General features: G+C 43.1%; 1 protein-coding gene across 1 annotated transcript in view; it reads left to right on the top strand.

Moving 5' to 3' along the window:
* Positions 1–16,652, top strand: part of LOC144823882 (mucin-5AC-like) — a 663,881-nt gene that overhangs the window by 575,000 nt on the left and 72,229 nt on the right. The window contains exons 38-39 of the mRNA XM_078682770.1: positions 7,985–8,159; positions 13,684–13,715. Coding sequence (XP_078538896.1) covers positions 7,985–8,159; positions 13,684–13,715 — 207 coding nt within the window. The remainder of the gene's footprint in view (positions 1–7,984; positions 8,160–13,683; positions 13,716–16,652) is intronic.

The raw sequence follows: 16,652 nt of genomic DNA, 5'->3' as shown, positions 1-16,652 counted from the left end.
AAGAGAGGGGAGGGCTGTTGCACTCCCCCACAGCAGTGGGAAGGAGGGGGCAGTTTTGTCTCACTCCCCCGAGGCCCCGCCCGACCAGTGGCAGCCTCCGTGTCTGCTCAAAAGGAGTGCCGGCTCCCACGGCAGCAAGCGCGGTGCTGGCCAGTCGGGAAGCCGGCGAGAGCAGCCAGTGGGGCCCCTGAGCTGGTCTCCAACGTACCTGCATGCACAGCGTCTGGGTGGGACCGGGCCCCCAATGAAGGGCAGATGCTGTGTGAGGCGGGAGAGCCGCTGCTCTAAAATGCATGAGATGGGGAAGAGTGCCCCATAATGCTTTCCAGGGCCTGGAAAGGCCTGCATGAAATCTTGCCAGTTTTCAGCGCACGGTGGCCTCAGGAAGATGGGGTCACCACTAATTGTTAGCAAAGGGGAAGGAGATGCTGCAGGAGCAACACAGACTCCCCCAGCACGAAAATGGAAAGTCCCCACATCAGTCTCAAGGGATACCACCCCCCAAGGGTTCCTCTGTGTGTTCAAGCCTAGCCCCTGCTGGAACGTTTGTACTACAGCCAGGAGCTAAAGATTAGGACAGCATTGAAGTGTGCAGGGTCAAACATGGATTGTCACTGAGGTAATCCCCCCTAGAAGTGGAAAGGTGTAATTGCACAGGTGGTGCATTTGCAAATGGTGTTCCTTTTGAGGACTGGGCGTCACATGTTATTTGTGAAATCATAAACAAAGTGGGGTTATGTTGCTGCACATTCCTGCTATGGTGCGTGGTTGTTAATGTGTAATCCTGTGATTATAGCTGTGATTGACTCGCATTATTCCTGTTACCAGATATGATAAGTCCTGACATTCTAAGTGATGCCTGAACATGTATTCTTGCTACTGCGTTTGTTGAAAAACAACACAGACTGTCAACCACTGTGAGTTAGAGGTGCATACTTTGTGGTCAGTATGATATGCTCATTCGGTGTTATATGTCACTATGGAAGGTATTCCCATTATGCTTTTTTGTTGAGATAATGGGGTTGGCCACCACTGGGATGTTGCCAGTGGGAAGGGCCCTCATTCCCGGTAATGGTTAACTCAAGGGCATTTGGGGGCAAGATGATATGCATACATGAAAGTAGTTGTACTAGACCCCCTCCGGGGGGAATGTTATGCAATGTCCAGAAGCATTTGCAACAGTTTATGTATATTTGGAAATTAATGCAAAGGATTGAGTAGTGTACTTTTTCTTTTTATATAGAAAAGTACGGACTGGACAATCAATTATTGAGTGTTATTTCTGCGTACCTGTAAATGGCAATTACAAGCCCACACCAGCTCCCTTGAGTAAGCCTTAGTCTGCTCTGCTATGCTACCCTCTGAGAGTCAAGCGCTACAGTGGGGTGTTGGTTCCCAGTGAAGAACAAATGTAGACATATTGTTTGTGCAGGCCTCATAAATAATGCCTCATTTGCCAACTGTAGGACATGTACTTTTATGAGTTACATGTCCTGTTAGTGACCAACAGCTTATTTGATTTTTCATTACTGCGAGGCCTATTCCTCTCATAGACTATCATTCGGAATTCCTTAATACACTTTTATGCTGTAATTACTGATCAGAGAGGAGTACTTTTTTATGTTTCAGATGTTTGGAATGGTCTTGATAAATCGTCTTTACTGGTGAATTTGGAATTAGCATTCCTGTTTTAGAAATGCCTCTTTTTGGAAGTGGACATTTCCCTGCTCTTAACTCTTCTGTGACTTACAGCCTGTCTCCAATAAACATCTGGGTTGGGTGACAGCTACACTTTGTGCATTCTCTCAAGACAGCCATAAACACATGAAGGTGAGGTTCATCTGCATTCCAAGCACTCATCTGCATTCATCTACATTCTGATGGGACTTCCTGGGCAGGCGGGAATGGGAGCTGCTGACACCTACACTTCAATAGGTTGTGTCCAGTCCCTACACAAAGGACTGATTTACCTTCCAGAGTTTGCCTGGCAGACAGGACTGGACAGAAAGGGACTGTGCAGACTTCAGAGGCCAACCTCCACTCACCTCCACTTCAAAGGCACTTTTGGGTATAAGTACTGGGTCCCTGACCAACACAAATCTGACACTTCTCGATTTTGAACTGAACCTCTGTCAGAAAGACTGATGTGATGCTCAAAGGACTCAACTGCCATGCTTTTCTGGAAGGACTGCTGTTCTGGTAAGACTGCTTTTCTGGAAGGACTACTTTTCTGCTTGTTGTTCTGCTGCCTGCTGCCTGCTGCCTGCTGCTCCCTTACTCTGATGAAGGAGAGATGAACTTTGCCTGCCCTTCAAGTGATCTCCAAGGGCTTGCTGGCTGGCCTCCTGTTTTCTGAAGTCTCAGTGAAATAAACGCCTTCCTGCAATCCTGCTGGTGCTGCTGGACTCTTCCTTCTGTGAGTCCTAACCTTGCCTGAGATATCCCCTCCATTTTCCGGGCATCAGAAGTGGTTCTGTAGCTGCTTTACTACAAAATCAACGCATTGTCACCACTGCGCCGATTGGAACCGATGCAGTGCTCTTCGACACCAACACAGTGCAGATCTAGAGACAGTCCTGTTTGGCTCGACAATGATGTGGGACCTGACTGCTCAGCTCGACTTTGGTGCATCGACCTGGCTGCAAGGTTTGACACAACGCAGATCCGATCTCCCTACCCCGAGTCTTCACTGCAAGGCATCGGCATCGAAATCGGAACTGACGCATTGATTTCACTGCGTGGAGATGATTGACGTACTTTGTTGCTTGCATCCAGGAAAGGAACTTTGTTCACCAGGGCCTGCGTGGGTCCTGTAGCCGGCCTGCGTTTCTACGATGTTGGCCTGAACTTTGACTTTACCCTAGTTTGGCGTGACCTAAAGTAACCTTTTTATCGCTACTTGCTTCTAAGTACTTAACAGCCTTTATTTCTTCAAAATTCAATATCTCATCCTCTACCCATTGGATACTTTGTTATTGTGGTCTTATTTATTTAAATATTCTCTGTTCTTCTAGGGCCAGATGTACGACGGAAAATTGCATGCGCAAACAGGTTGGCGACCCATTTGCGCATGCAATTTTCCTCTAGGCCATGGACTAACACTATTTTGCGACTCACTATTAGGAAGGGGCGTTATCTTCCTAATAGCATCTCTCAAGCCATGTACGAATATTTTGTGACCGCAATTGCCATCGCAAAACACTCGCAATTTACCCCCCTCTTCAAGAGGGTGGTAATGCAGTTGCAGATGGGAAGGGGTCCCTAAGGTAACCCTTTCCCTTTGCAAATACAGGGGAAAATATTGTTTAGGGGTAGGCAGTGGTCCCAGGGACCACTACCGGCCCTTAAAAAATGAAAAAAAGCGTTTTATTAACAAAAAATGCATCCCGTTTTCCTTTAAGGAAAACCAGCTGCATTTAAAAAAAGATAAAACTTTATGTAAAAGCAGTCCCAGACATGGAGGTCTGCTGAGCCCAGCACGCCACCATCCCTGGGAGGGGAAGCCATTCTCAATGGGGACGCAAATTGCGAGTGTCTCATTAATATTCTTGAGGCTTGCATTTTGCGACCCCTTTTGGAATCACAATCAATGTCTCTGACACAGTTGTACATTGCAAATTGCGACTCGCAATTTGCGACTTATTGCACAAATACTTTACACAATGCCTTCTAAGCTAAGCTTGCCTGCTCTGTGCAATGCTACCAGAGGGTGAGCACAGGATAATGAGTTGTCACTTACCCTGACTAGTTTTGTGCTCTCTACTTGGACAGAGTGCATACCTCTGCCAACTAGAGACCCAATTTTTAACATTCCCCTTTGCTCGTCTCGTACCAAGCAGTAAGCAGTGCCTCGAGCATCACTTCCAGCGGCAGCTCCTCTGCTATGGTGCAGAAGCGTTGCCTCCCCAACCCCCAAGATGCCAGGAAGGCACTTGTTTATTTTCCTTTCCTGCCAAGTCTTGGGGTTGGCGCTAGGGAGATGACAGGTGGTGTGGTGGACACTGCCTTCAGTGCGCATGATGGTTTATCCGGCCGTCTCAGGACAGCCAAGCCATCATGCGCAGTGAAGTTTGTTTCCGCCGAGCTGTACCGCTGGGTTGGAGAGAGCAGGCATAGGCTCCCAGTTTTTTTGTAAGCACAAATCCAGAATGCTCAGGTCAATCCAGACGCTGCTCTCATACATGAGAGCAGTGTCTGGATTGGCCGCATGACAGTCTGGAAGCCTGTGCCTGGAGAAGAAGAGCAGAAGAGCACGACATGGCCGGCTGCAGCTAAGGTTTTTTTAATTATTACTTCCTATTGAGAAGGGTTCATGAAATTCCTCAATCTGGGGTGTCATGGTGAGCCAAAACAGGATGGATTTAACCCAGATCTGTGACTGGGGGTGAATGTTTGACAATGTTCAGCATTCCAACCATCATCTTTTAGTGTTGCTATAGTCACCCCAAGTGGGAAGTGTATGCCCAGAGGTGGGTTCTGTGCTTGCTATGCCACTGGATTCAAGCTAGCCTGTCTAATGAGGGATAATACCCCGAAATTGGTCACAAGATGCTTGTTTTCTGTTCCAGGGAGGACGTAGCCTGGCGGTTCAGTTTATTTTTCCCATGGGGAGCAGGGTCAAGACTGCTTTGTATATGGGTGGGGTGGCATGGTGAGGACAAAACAATGGATTTAACCCAGATCTGTGACTGGAGGTGAATGTTTGACAGTGTTCAGCATTTCGTCCATCATCTGTTTGTGTTGCTCATGAAATTCCCCAGGCAGGACATCTGGGACAGGACAAGATATTTGCCAGATTTGTCTCCCACTTTTATTGGCCCTGGATGAAGATATCCTCAGATGCATTCTGCAGGACTTATCTGATCTGCCAGGCCCTTGGGAAAACAGGGAAAAAGCAAAAGGCTCCCATGAATCCCTTACCTGTTATTGGCACCCCCTTTGAAAAGCTGGACATCGACATGTAGTGCCATTGGACCAAAAGACCTTAGACAACAGGTTCATCTTGGTCTTGGATGCCCAATGTCACGAGGTACCCAGAAGCAATCCCTATGGGGAATGTAATGGGGATTTTCATCCAAGTGGGCTCTCCCAAGGAGACGGTGTTTGACAGGAGCACCATCTTCATGTACATGAAGTCAGTGTGGAAATATTGTGGGGTAACCTGTAAGTTCTCCACACCCTACCATCCACAAACTAATGGACTTGTTGAAAGATTCAACAAGACCCTAAAAGGAATGATTATTGGCCTGCCTTATCCTATGAGGTGGAAGTGATGCCCTTCCAGTCCTGGACCATTGGCGGTGGTGCTAAAAGTGCCCAGATAGCGAAAATCCAAAACTTGGAACTTAAAACATTTTTGGCTAAAACCTTCTCTGAGAACCCAGAGAGGACTTGGACCAACCTGCTTCTCTATCCACCTGAGGTGCATTGGGGTAACCTGTAAGTTCTCCACACCCTACCATCCACAAACTAATGGACTTGTTGAAAGATTCAACAAGACCCTAAAAGGAATGATTATTGGCCTGCCTTATCCTATGAGGTGGAAGTGATGCCCTTCCAGTCCTGGACCATTGGCGGTGGTGCTAAAAGTGCCCAGATAGCGAAAATCCAAAACTTGGAACTTAAAACATTTTTGGCTAAAACCTTCTCTGAGAACCCAGAGAGGACTTGGACCAACCTGCTTCTCTATCCACCTGAGGTGCATTGCCAATCAGACTGATTTCGTGGCAGCTCCCCCAATGTTCTTGACTGCAGAAGCAAATCCTGTTCAGGCATCCTCTGCCAAAGGGGTATCCAGGCTCCTGGAATTTCTTATCTGTTACAGCCTCCTGACTCGACCAGTTGGAGATTTTCGACTTCCCAAAACTAACTCTGCATGGTGACTTCCTCCAGCGGCTCCATGATGACATTCCCTCCTTTAACATCATCTGCAGCCTTGTACTGCTGAACTTTACCTTCTCTGAACATTTTCTCCGGAATTTCTTCTAAGTCCGAAATGAACCACTGAGCAGGCCCAATCCTCTTCTTTTATGTGACCCACACTTCATCATGGTTGGTTATATTTTTTACTTTGAACTTGTCTTGAGTGACTAGATGTCCACAATTGGCACTTTGATCATTTAGCTACTAGTTTTTAATAAAAACCTATAAAATCCACAACTCCAGTTCTACTGATTGTATTTATGTTGTTTTGGTGTCAAATAATGTATTAAAATGTACTCTATTGTTCTAACTTGGTGTGGGATTTTTCTTGTGTTATGTTTTCACTTTATTAATCTTTGTGTACTGTATAAATATTTTACAGATTGCCTCTATATTAAGCCTGGCTACTTCTTGTACCAAGTTACCCAGGGTTAAGCACAGATCATTTTAGTGAGTTTTTGTGGTCCACCCTGCCAGGGATTATGCCTGTTGCTTGACCAGTCAACCAACATCCAATTTCTCACATCGCCTTTCTACCATCCTCTTTTAAATGTCCCTACTCTCCCACTTTTAAATGACCCTGCTTTCCCAGTTTTGTTCAAATCTTTATCACAATTTCCATAGCAGTTCATATCTACCCAGTACTCCTTTGACTGCACTTCTCTTTCTCATCAATTTCCCAATCCTGCTTGTTTTCTTCAATGCACTGTATCCCTTAACAAATTCCAGTTCTCCCAATGTTGCCTGCCATGCTCAATCTCCTCGATATGGATTCTGATTTTGCACAAGTTTATCCTTACTTTTCAAGTTTTACCAGTGTTTCGTGCTCACTAATTGTTTTCTGACGGTGTACAAAGCTGCAAGTTTTTCCTACCCAACAGTGAGAAAACAAATTTGCAAAAGTAGTGTTGGCAAAATAGATTTTGGGGCTAACAGCCACTTTGAGTGGGAGAAATGTATTTTTTATTCATTTTATTGAACTTGCGGATGCATTTCGTACATCATAATTCAACTGTAGAAGTCATAATATGTAGATATTCAAAAAGCATTATCTTCCCGTCACCCCCTGAGTTCTCATGGCCCTTTCCTCTCCACCACTCCCCGCTAACTGGGTAGATATTTCGGGTTGTCCGAGTTTGGGCTAGCAAATAACTACATACCTAACTTTATTTTTTATCATGTAACATTGTATTCCGTCCACTTGCTCTATATTTTACTCCATTTCTACTGGCATCTCCGGCTACAATAGACCACTTTTTAGGCTGCTCCACACCAGTCAAGGTCCTTTTTCCAATCTGTGACTGTTGGGGGGTGTACTGCCCCCATGCCCTGTCTATGGTCCTTTTAACAATTATTGCGGCCAGCAGTAGACACTGCCTGGTATATTTCGGCCACTTGGTCTCTCCCGTGATCCAAAGTATGTGCCATCTAGCATCTAATGGGACCGGCATTCCAGCGACTTCCGCAATCACTTTTGTGACCTCTCCCCAGTACTTTTTCAGCCCTGCACATTCTCACAGCATATGAAAAAATGAGCCCTCCAACATGCAACCCCTCATACATTCATTAGAATCGCATTTGCCTATTTCTAGTTGTGTATGACCTGTGTAGAATTCTGAGCTGTATGAGACGGAATCGCGCCCTCATGTCTATGGGGCTTTGTGAGTGGGAGAATTTTAGAGTGAGTACCGGAGGGGATTATTTTTAACCAGGAATGAAAATATTCACACACGAACCAAGCTTTATGGTTTTACAGAAGTTTGCAACCCTGGTGAAACCTTACTGGGGAAAATTACTATTTTTCATACCCGTGCACGTCTCATCTCGGCACAGCCCTTATGAGATTATTTATATACAATGCCTAATAAGAAGGGCATTAGAAGATGAGTCACAATAAGGTGTGGGGCAAACTGTGCGCACATGTTTCCCTACTGTGGCTCTAAAAAGTCTCACAAAGAAGGTAACTAATGGCATTAAATCATGGACGAGAAGAAAAATAAGTTGCTTCTGGAATTATTCTTCTGCAGTGCAGTGATCAAAACCCTTTACTGTTTGATTTCAGATCAATGAAGCATGGATGATAGACAAGTGTGCCCAAGCCACTTGCCTTGAGGACACACGCATTCGAATTGACACAATTAAATGTTCACCTGTGGAAGATATCACCTGCCCAAGTGGTTTATTACCCAAACAAGTCTATACTGATGGGGGTTGCTGCTTTCATTACGAGTGTGAATGTAAGTACTTGCATTAAATCAGTTATTACATTTCCGAGTATTGGTTACAACGTATGTTGTAGAGAGACCCCACTCCAACTCGTACTTTAATGAGGTGTGTGTGCTATGAGTACTCAGTGTCATTTTTCTTATAGTATACTCCAAAAAACCGCAAAGACCTGATTTCAATGAGATTGTGCTGAGTGTTTATCATGTGTTTTGTTTCCTTTAACCACCGAGCCAAAGTTGTACGGGAAGAAAAGAGATTTCGTCCGAAACCATTTTGATTATAATAAAAAAGGAATTTATAAAGTGTGTTTAGTGCCTATACAAACATACGTGTAGGAGCAGTAGGTGTGGAAAAGGGAAGTCAGAATTGAATTCATAATTATTGCCGGAGCGTAAGGGGTGATAGAATATTTTCTTCAAATCGAGAGTGGTACTCTACTGGTTCTTCTACAAAACATAGTGATTCCAACTCCAGTGAGTGTTGTGAATACTAGTCACTGGCCAGTTAGGCTCTTGGCCTTTGTTTGCAAGCGTTTTATGTTTACAAGTCTTAGTTTCACACTCACACTGCACTACCTGTTGGGTTTCAGTAGTCGATGTGGGCACGTGAGAGGGCACTGCTCTACAGATGTCAAGTAGATGGTGTAGGTCCCCCATGGGAGATATTTGATGTTCCTGAGATGGGTCATTGATGAGCACACTTCAGGGCACAACACTTCAGCAGGTCTTTCAACCGAGGCCAGCCACTATTCATAAGGGCAGGTGGTCCCCTTCAATGGCAGTAATCCTCCATGTGCACAAAAGAATTCTCTGGCAGTGTGCACCAAGCAGTCCAGCTTTTCCAGATCCCTTCCCCAAAAGCGTATCTCACCACATGTGCATCTTCTTTTTCATGCTGAAGGATGGCATATGTAGGTCTAATGTTGTGTGCTTAGAAGTTAGTGGTGGTTTAAGGGGTTTCCCTTTGAACCACAGATGTCTCCCCTAAATTGTAGGCCTCTCTGCCATGAGGCTGTGGAATACAGATCTTAATCATAGTGGGACCATGATTGGGCATCTAGAAGCCAAGAATCAGAACCTATCCCTCCTTCCTATTCCATCCAACCCTTAAATGGTAGATGTCAGTTTCCAGGTAAATTTTCAATTGTATGTCCATGGTGTATGGCTATTGCTGGGGAATGCATAGATGTGCTTCCCGACCCTTGGTATCCATTGCAGCAAGGCACCACGGCACACAAGACTCTTAGGGCCTCATTTATGAGAAATGACGCATCGCTGCGTGAAAGCAGCGATGCGTCACTTCTCAGTGCGCACTCCCTGCAACATACCTGATGCGTCATATTTAATGTATGAAGCATCATGTCGCAAGGAGTTACAGAAACATCAGTATTTCTGATGTATATCTATAAGCACAAAAGTGACGCATTGCTGGAGTGTGTCACAAAAGTGACTCAACTCCAGCAATGCATCCGTTCACATGGGGCAAGCCCCATGTGAAAGGGCCTGCGTCAGTCTTACGCCTGCTGTGAGGCAGGCGCAAGATTTTGAACCAACGGCGTCCTAGAAGTGATGCAGTGAAATCTCATAGATTTCACTGCTTCACTTCTTCGAGGCTTTTTACGGGGGACCGCCCCACCTGCATACATTATACCTAACGCAGGTATAATGTAGTGCAGGGGTTCACAAGGTGACACATCTACTTAGATGCGTCACTTTGTAAATAGTGCACAACAGGAGGCATGTTTTACTCTGCTGATGCGTCACAAAAAGTGACGCATCAGAAGCGCAAAACTGACGCAAGGTGTTATAAATGAGGCCCTTAATGCATAGAAATGCCCATATTCTATATGCCGTGAGTGCCTAGATAATTGCGTCATAAACATGAATTTTCAACATAAATTTGATTATTCAAAGGCGAATCAATCACCAGAATTTTTAGAATTTATACTCAGAAATAAAAAATTAAGGGTACACAAATAATTCTATCATATGCAGGCCTGAAATTTGAGTAATTTCCTCTCTGGAAATTATGCAAAAATATCCACAAAAGGAATCCAAACTTACTCGTTATTATGCAAAATGCTGGCTTTGGTATTTTACATTATTTGAAATGTGTCCTTGTGTCCATTTTTGGCACATTGCGCTCAAAAACATATTGCAGAATTGTGTCGTTCAGCTTCTTTTCTTTCCTCCTCTGCGCCTGCAACAGCGTTTTTATCTAAACAAATCTGAAATTTTCCACATAAATAATGGCGTAATCTCAGCCAATTTGAGCAACATTCATATGTGAGATGCTAAAAATTATGTAAAATTACGTGACTTAAATTAAATTTCTCCTCTCTTAATTCCAATATAGACCTAGGGCTTATTTACAAGCCCTTTCGCTACTTTTGCATCATTTTTAAAATGGGAAAAGTGGTGTACGGGTGGCGCGGGGGCCTTGTGAATCTGCCACCTAGACTCTAGTTTTGTTCGGCAGAGTCAGAACTCTGCTATACACCAAACACCAGGTGTGCCATTTCATGTACAGAAGGATAAAACGTCAGATTTCTGATGGTTCAACCTAAGTTACCTCTGCTATCTAAAACTTTTGACTGATGTCCCATTCACTGCAGGATCTTAGTTAATGTACACCAGAAGGACTGGCTTATTAACAGGCCTTCCCACATACACCGTTCCTGTTCAGGACTGGCAGGAAAAGCCAGATAGTGGCGAACAGAAAAACCCTCAAATCACCCCCACGTTCTGTGCGATAACCCCCACTTTGAAGCTAGTTCTGTTTTGTTTGTCATAAACCAGCCCCTCATGTGCGGGTTTATTTTTAGATTTTCCTGCTGTACGTGAGGCAATGTCAATCTGGTCCTGCCTATTTTGCTTTAGTATATGGGTAATTGTGAAGTCTGGCCTGACTGCGGCTTTCCTGCTAATAAATAAGTCAAGTGAAAACATTTGCAGGACATAGCACCAAATGGCAAGCATGTGCTGCGTCCTTCTATTACAACAAAGCTTTGAGAGTTCTTAAAATTAATTGAAATAAGCGGTAGAACACCACCTGGTTTATCTTGGCTACTCCTCTGATATCATCCTGTTGTAGTTAATACTGAATCACAGGTATCCTATTTCTTGAACCGGCAAACAGCACTCCAACCAATAATGCCGTTAGCCATGGGCAAGTGAGAAAAAGATTATTGTTGCAAAGTCATCCTTGTGCCATGGGCACCCCCCATTTTTATGCTGACAGGTACTGTTAGTAAGTGACTCTGATTGTCCCTGGGCTCTGCCTGACAAGGTGCTAAGCTGAATAGATACTTAGAATACCATGAAAACATCTACATACACTAGGGTACGCTATGGGTTAGGGTACCCCTATGATTGGCATGACCTCACCTACAAGGCCCTAGTACATAATAGGGTATGGTTGACATATTTGTGTCATTATGAAGGTAAGTAGGCAAATCTTTGTGGCATAATTTATGTTAAAAATCAATACAAATCATCCAAACAACCCTCAGTCCACATTGCTTATCGTACCCTTTAAAAATGTCCACAAATAAATTAATTGATACTTCTTTAAGATTTCTGATACACAAACTAAGCAAAGGCTGGGGTAATATCTTTTGGAAAAGCTCTGCAAAGGCATTATATACTTCTGTGAGGGTTCCTTGGGTCTCTATTACAGAGGGCCATTCAACAGACCTACAATTATTTGCCAAAAATGGGGTTATAGACGGAGTTACTGAGGTGGAAAGGGTTTTAGGACCATGAAGCACTAGTTTTTGCACATAGGGGATAGTGGTCACTTTCCTCCTCAGAGACTATATAAAAATTGTCCAGCATACCTCACTCAGTTTGTGCAGTAAATCATCCTCTAGGTTCTCAAAGGATGGAAATATTACTATACTGTGTACCCTAGGGACTGTTTTGTTTTCAATATATTTTTTCAGAATGAAGATGTCCCATCAATTGGAAAATTCTTTCTTTTTAGTTAGTTCTAACTTTATACATTTCTGTTCCAAACATTCATTGCTAAGGGTTGGTCCTTGTTGCTTGGTGCCCCCTATATTGAAAAGATGCTAAAATAATGTATTCCTGTTGTCGCTAAATCCATTCAAGTTTAGACTATGGCCCAGATTCTCGTAACTGTCACAGACGCAGTGCAGTAGCTAAAATGCTGCGCTCATTGCGTGACAGGGAAAGAGCAGGGTTTAGCATCAAAAAGCATGGGTGGTAGCAGGGTACACCCATGTACCACCCATGTAACGCCCCCTGGAAGCAAGGTAAAGCAAAGCAGTGTTTCTGCTGCTTTGTGTTACTTTTCCATGCAAATCAATTCAAGTACCAATTTGCGTTTGTTTGTGAATTCCAAAAAAGGTTTTGCATCGGTTTAGTGTAACAAAAGTAACACTAACCCGACACTAAACCTTTGAGAATCTGGGCCTATGTGTCAGTGTTGATACCTAGAATAAGAGGGCAAACAGCTACAAATATATCAACTATTATAAAAGGTAGCCGTAGTATCTCATTTGTTTCACACCTTTATTATAGTCAAGGTCCTATACTACTTTTAAAATAATGCGCGTGAATAGTGAAGTAACAATGGTCAAAGAAAGTGAGGGTACTACAGCATTGTCCCACACCCTGTTACACCCAGGTGTGAAAATAGCATCTGCGCTAAGTTTTCTGCTATCGGAATAATGTAACAGATGATATTGGAGCAAACAAAAAACATGTAATAAATGGTGTTAAACATTCCAAGGCATGAGTCCATATGCATGTATTGTTTGTGTAAATGTAATCTTCTCACCAGCAAGTTAATAGCTTTGTTCTTTACAAGTGAACATGTATAATTACAGGTAACATTCAGCAGCCAACGCATGTTTCATCCTATGGAATTTCTAAAGGCTATCGTATCTTCTAATTTAGAAAGCTACAGTATGAACTGAAAATTGGTATAACATCTATTAGTCACTTTTAAGTTTCACAAATAGAAAGGGTTCACCATTGCGAAATCAAAAAGATATTGATTTGGTTAAAATAGTGACCAAAAAGATAATCCTAAAAAGAAAGAGGGATACCACAGTTGTATAAAACAAGACATGCCACCCGTGATTTTGTGCCTACGTGCTAAAAGACTTTAGTTAGAGCAGTAAATGGACACGCTCGCTCAATAGTATCAAGTTGTTTAGAGATCATTGCCTACCACTTAGTGAAAAAGCTTGCATGGGTAGGAAGTGTATGGAAAAGCAACGCACTCTTGGTAGTGTGTCAGGCATAGGCATATGCTGAATAACCGGTGCTGTTTCTACAAAGTGTGTGACAGACAAGTTATTCGAGTGTTCCTTGGCAAGTGATGTGCGACAAATTAAAAATCACTGCTACCTTTCTGCGATCTGTTTGACTGGAAAGCCCATCACTGTGTTTCTGCTTTCCTCTTAGTATGTCTCCGGAGCCTTTGAATGTAAATCTTATTTTTTTACGGGTAATCCTAGAGCTGGTAAAAATACGTCATAGTAACTCGTTCCTTCGTCTCTTTCAGCCTGCATAGCACATGATGGGACAGCCAAATTGGTGAGTATTTGCGAAGCATCTATCTGCCTGGCAATACTTTCAAAAGGCAGGCGTTTAAATGATTGTCTAAAAGTGTTTATTGTCACAGCGAAAAGAGAATCTCCAGAGCTGTGAAAGAAAACAATTCAACTTCGCTTATTAAAATGGTGAAAGGAATACCATTCCCTTATAAAATAGCTGGAGGATGTTCTCAGTGGAACACACTATGTTGCTGCCTTTTTGAAAATGTTAACAGTTAAAAAATACTGCACTCACATTTAAATGTTGATCTACATGAAAGAAACAAACTAATAATTGGGGTTATATTTACAAGGACGGCGATAAATAGAGTTTTTATCGCCGTCTATCGCTTGGTTATATAGCTCTGTTAGCGCGTTATTTACAACGCATTTTCCCAGAGTGATATATTTACCAGCAATAGCAGGGAAATCGCAGTTTTGCAGGGAACATCCCTGGTTTTCCAGCGATGTTCCCTGCAAAATGGCGATAGCCTTGTTGATACAACCCTATGGTTGTATCAGCATAATCCACCCCCATATTAGGTATGACTTAGTCTGCATTTTAGCAGACCTTAGTTTTCTGCGAAAGTAGCGGTTTTCGCCTCCAAACTAACATCTGCTAAAATGCGTTGGCAGCCTTGTAAATATCGCGATGTGCACATCAGCGATATTTACAAGGTTGTACTGCCCAGTGACGCCCACTTTGCATCTCATTAGAGATGCAAATTGAGGCGTCGGATAAAAGGGTGCTAACATGCACTAGTGCATGTTAGCACCCTCTTGTTAATAGGGCGATAGTTTTATCTCTGCTTATTTGGCTTTAAAACCAAAAAAGCAGAGATAAAGCCCTTGTAAATATGCCCCTTGATCCTTGAGGGCTTCTTCCTACAATGAGAACATTTGCTCACCCGGACAGGATGACTTGTGAATATTTATCTTACTCATCTAGTAACATGGGGCACATTATCAAGAACGGCGTTAAAATTATCGCTGCTTTAGCAGCAGGAAGCTGCCGCTATAGCGGCGATAATAGGCTTGATAATATGCCCTTGTGAATTCCCATAGAAGCCCAGGTTCTGGTGTGAACTTGGGCTTCTATGGGAATTCACAAGGGCAGATTATCAAGCCCATTATCGCCACTTTAGCAGCAGTTTCCTGCGATAAAGCGGCGATAATTTTAATGCTGTTCTTGATAATATGCCCCATGGTTTCTTCAGTCGGCAGGCTAGTTTTTACTGAAACTCATTATCGAAATTCCTGCACCCTCTTCAATTGCTTTTAATGCAGGGTACAATGACCTTTCAATACCAATTTATGTTTTATATCTGATCTAGTGTATTTATTTATATATAGATTTCCAAGTATTATATAACCTAACGATACCCCAGCCTTCTGCATAAAAGTGTTTTATTTTATTTGTTGAATTTATTGCTCGTAAAATAGCTTGTGAATCCAGGGCTCTGGAGTGGGAACACAACAAGGTTGTTACTTTGGTGTGAGTCATACTTTGAATAGAGCCTTGAGGAGATGGCGGAGAAACAGACATGGTAAAGGAAAGTGTGATAGTAGTAAAGGTCAATTTCTTGGATAAGAATTCCAGATTTGGATGAGAATTATGTTTATGGGCAAAGTTAGAAGTGCCTCAATTGGACAATGATCTGTTTTTTTAGCTCCTTTCTGGATTTTAGGAGTGTAGGATCTCATCAAAGGTGTAAGGAAGGTTATTCTAAAGTTTGAGACATGCACAGAGACGCCTTATTGCTTCCACTCCCTTTACATTACCGGACTTCAATCTAGTTTTACAAAGTTCACTGCCGTCGAACAGCTTTCTGGCCAGTCAATGTGATAAGGCATTACTACAGCCTTGTAGACAATGCAGTTGTCCTTGAAGATGATGCTGACTGGTATAGAGGTACAAAAGGGGGTGGTGATGGACAGAGCATCTGAACCAATCAAACACTTACACCCAGTCAACAGATCTGGGTTTAATCCATCACCGTTCTTTAGCCCACTGTGCCACCCCAGTTCAGACATGGCCATATGCAAATCAGTCTGATCCTGTGCCTCATGGGAACAGTCCAGCCCGAACTGCCAAGCCAAGCTTTCCCTGGACCGGAAACAAGCTTCCTGGGACCGGTTTCTGGCATTACAGCCGTCTTCATCCAGGCTTGCTTGAATCCAGTGGCAAAGTGAGCAAGGGACTCACGTCTGAGCATACCCTGCCAACTTATGGCAAACAAAGCGGTACTGGCAGAATGGGCAGATATAGGTCAAGCACATTGGGTATTAGATTGTTGAATTAGCATTCCTGCCTCGCGGTACTGGCAGTTTCAGCCTGGGTTTACTACAACATTTTATTTAGTAAAATTGCTGGACAATCAGGTGAAATATTGCGAAATTTCATACAATTCAATTCTATGTACTTCTGATAATGTAGCTGTTCAAAAGTCATACATTATAGTAGCTAGTACACTAGTCCATAAGGTATTTTCTGCTTCAACCAGTCCCCTACATTAAAATATTGTGTGAATTTTTTCCCCAGAATGTAGTGGACGCAATTGAAATTTCAGATGGGCCTTGTAGTTACATGGAGGACACTTTCATTAGCTGGATAGGTAGAGGTTTGGAAGCCTTTGAAGGAAGTGGTTCCAGCACCCAAGTGGGTCAGAACAAAGCCTCTGTGAAATTTAGTATTTAATAAATTCCTGAAAAATTTGCATTATGTGATTTGATATCATTTTTGCCCACGGGAGACTTGCTCACACAAAAAGTATGACCGTAAGTGAAACAAGTCACACATGATAAAGGGCAAACTACGTCACACTAAAAGCATACATTTGAAAAAAAAAGCATATTTCATAGATGTGTTATGATATTTTATGAAACAAGTATACAATTTCACATGCCCTAGTCAGAGCTAGGGCCTGAAAGGTTGGTT

Source organism: Lissotriton helveticus, chromosome 3_1 (assembly GCF_964261635.1).
Source record: "Lissotriton helveticus chromosome 3_1, aLisHel1.1, whole genome shotgun sequence".
NCBI classification, from domain to species: domain Eukaryota; kingdom Metazoa; phylum Chordata; class Amphibia; order Caudata; family Salamandridae; genus Lissotriton; species Lissotriton helveticus.
Note: the sequence above shows the minus strand (reverse complement) of the source record. Positions and strands in the feature narration are given on the sequence as shown.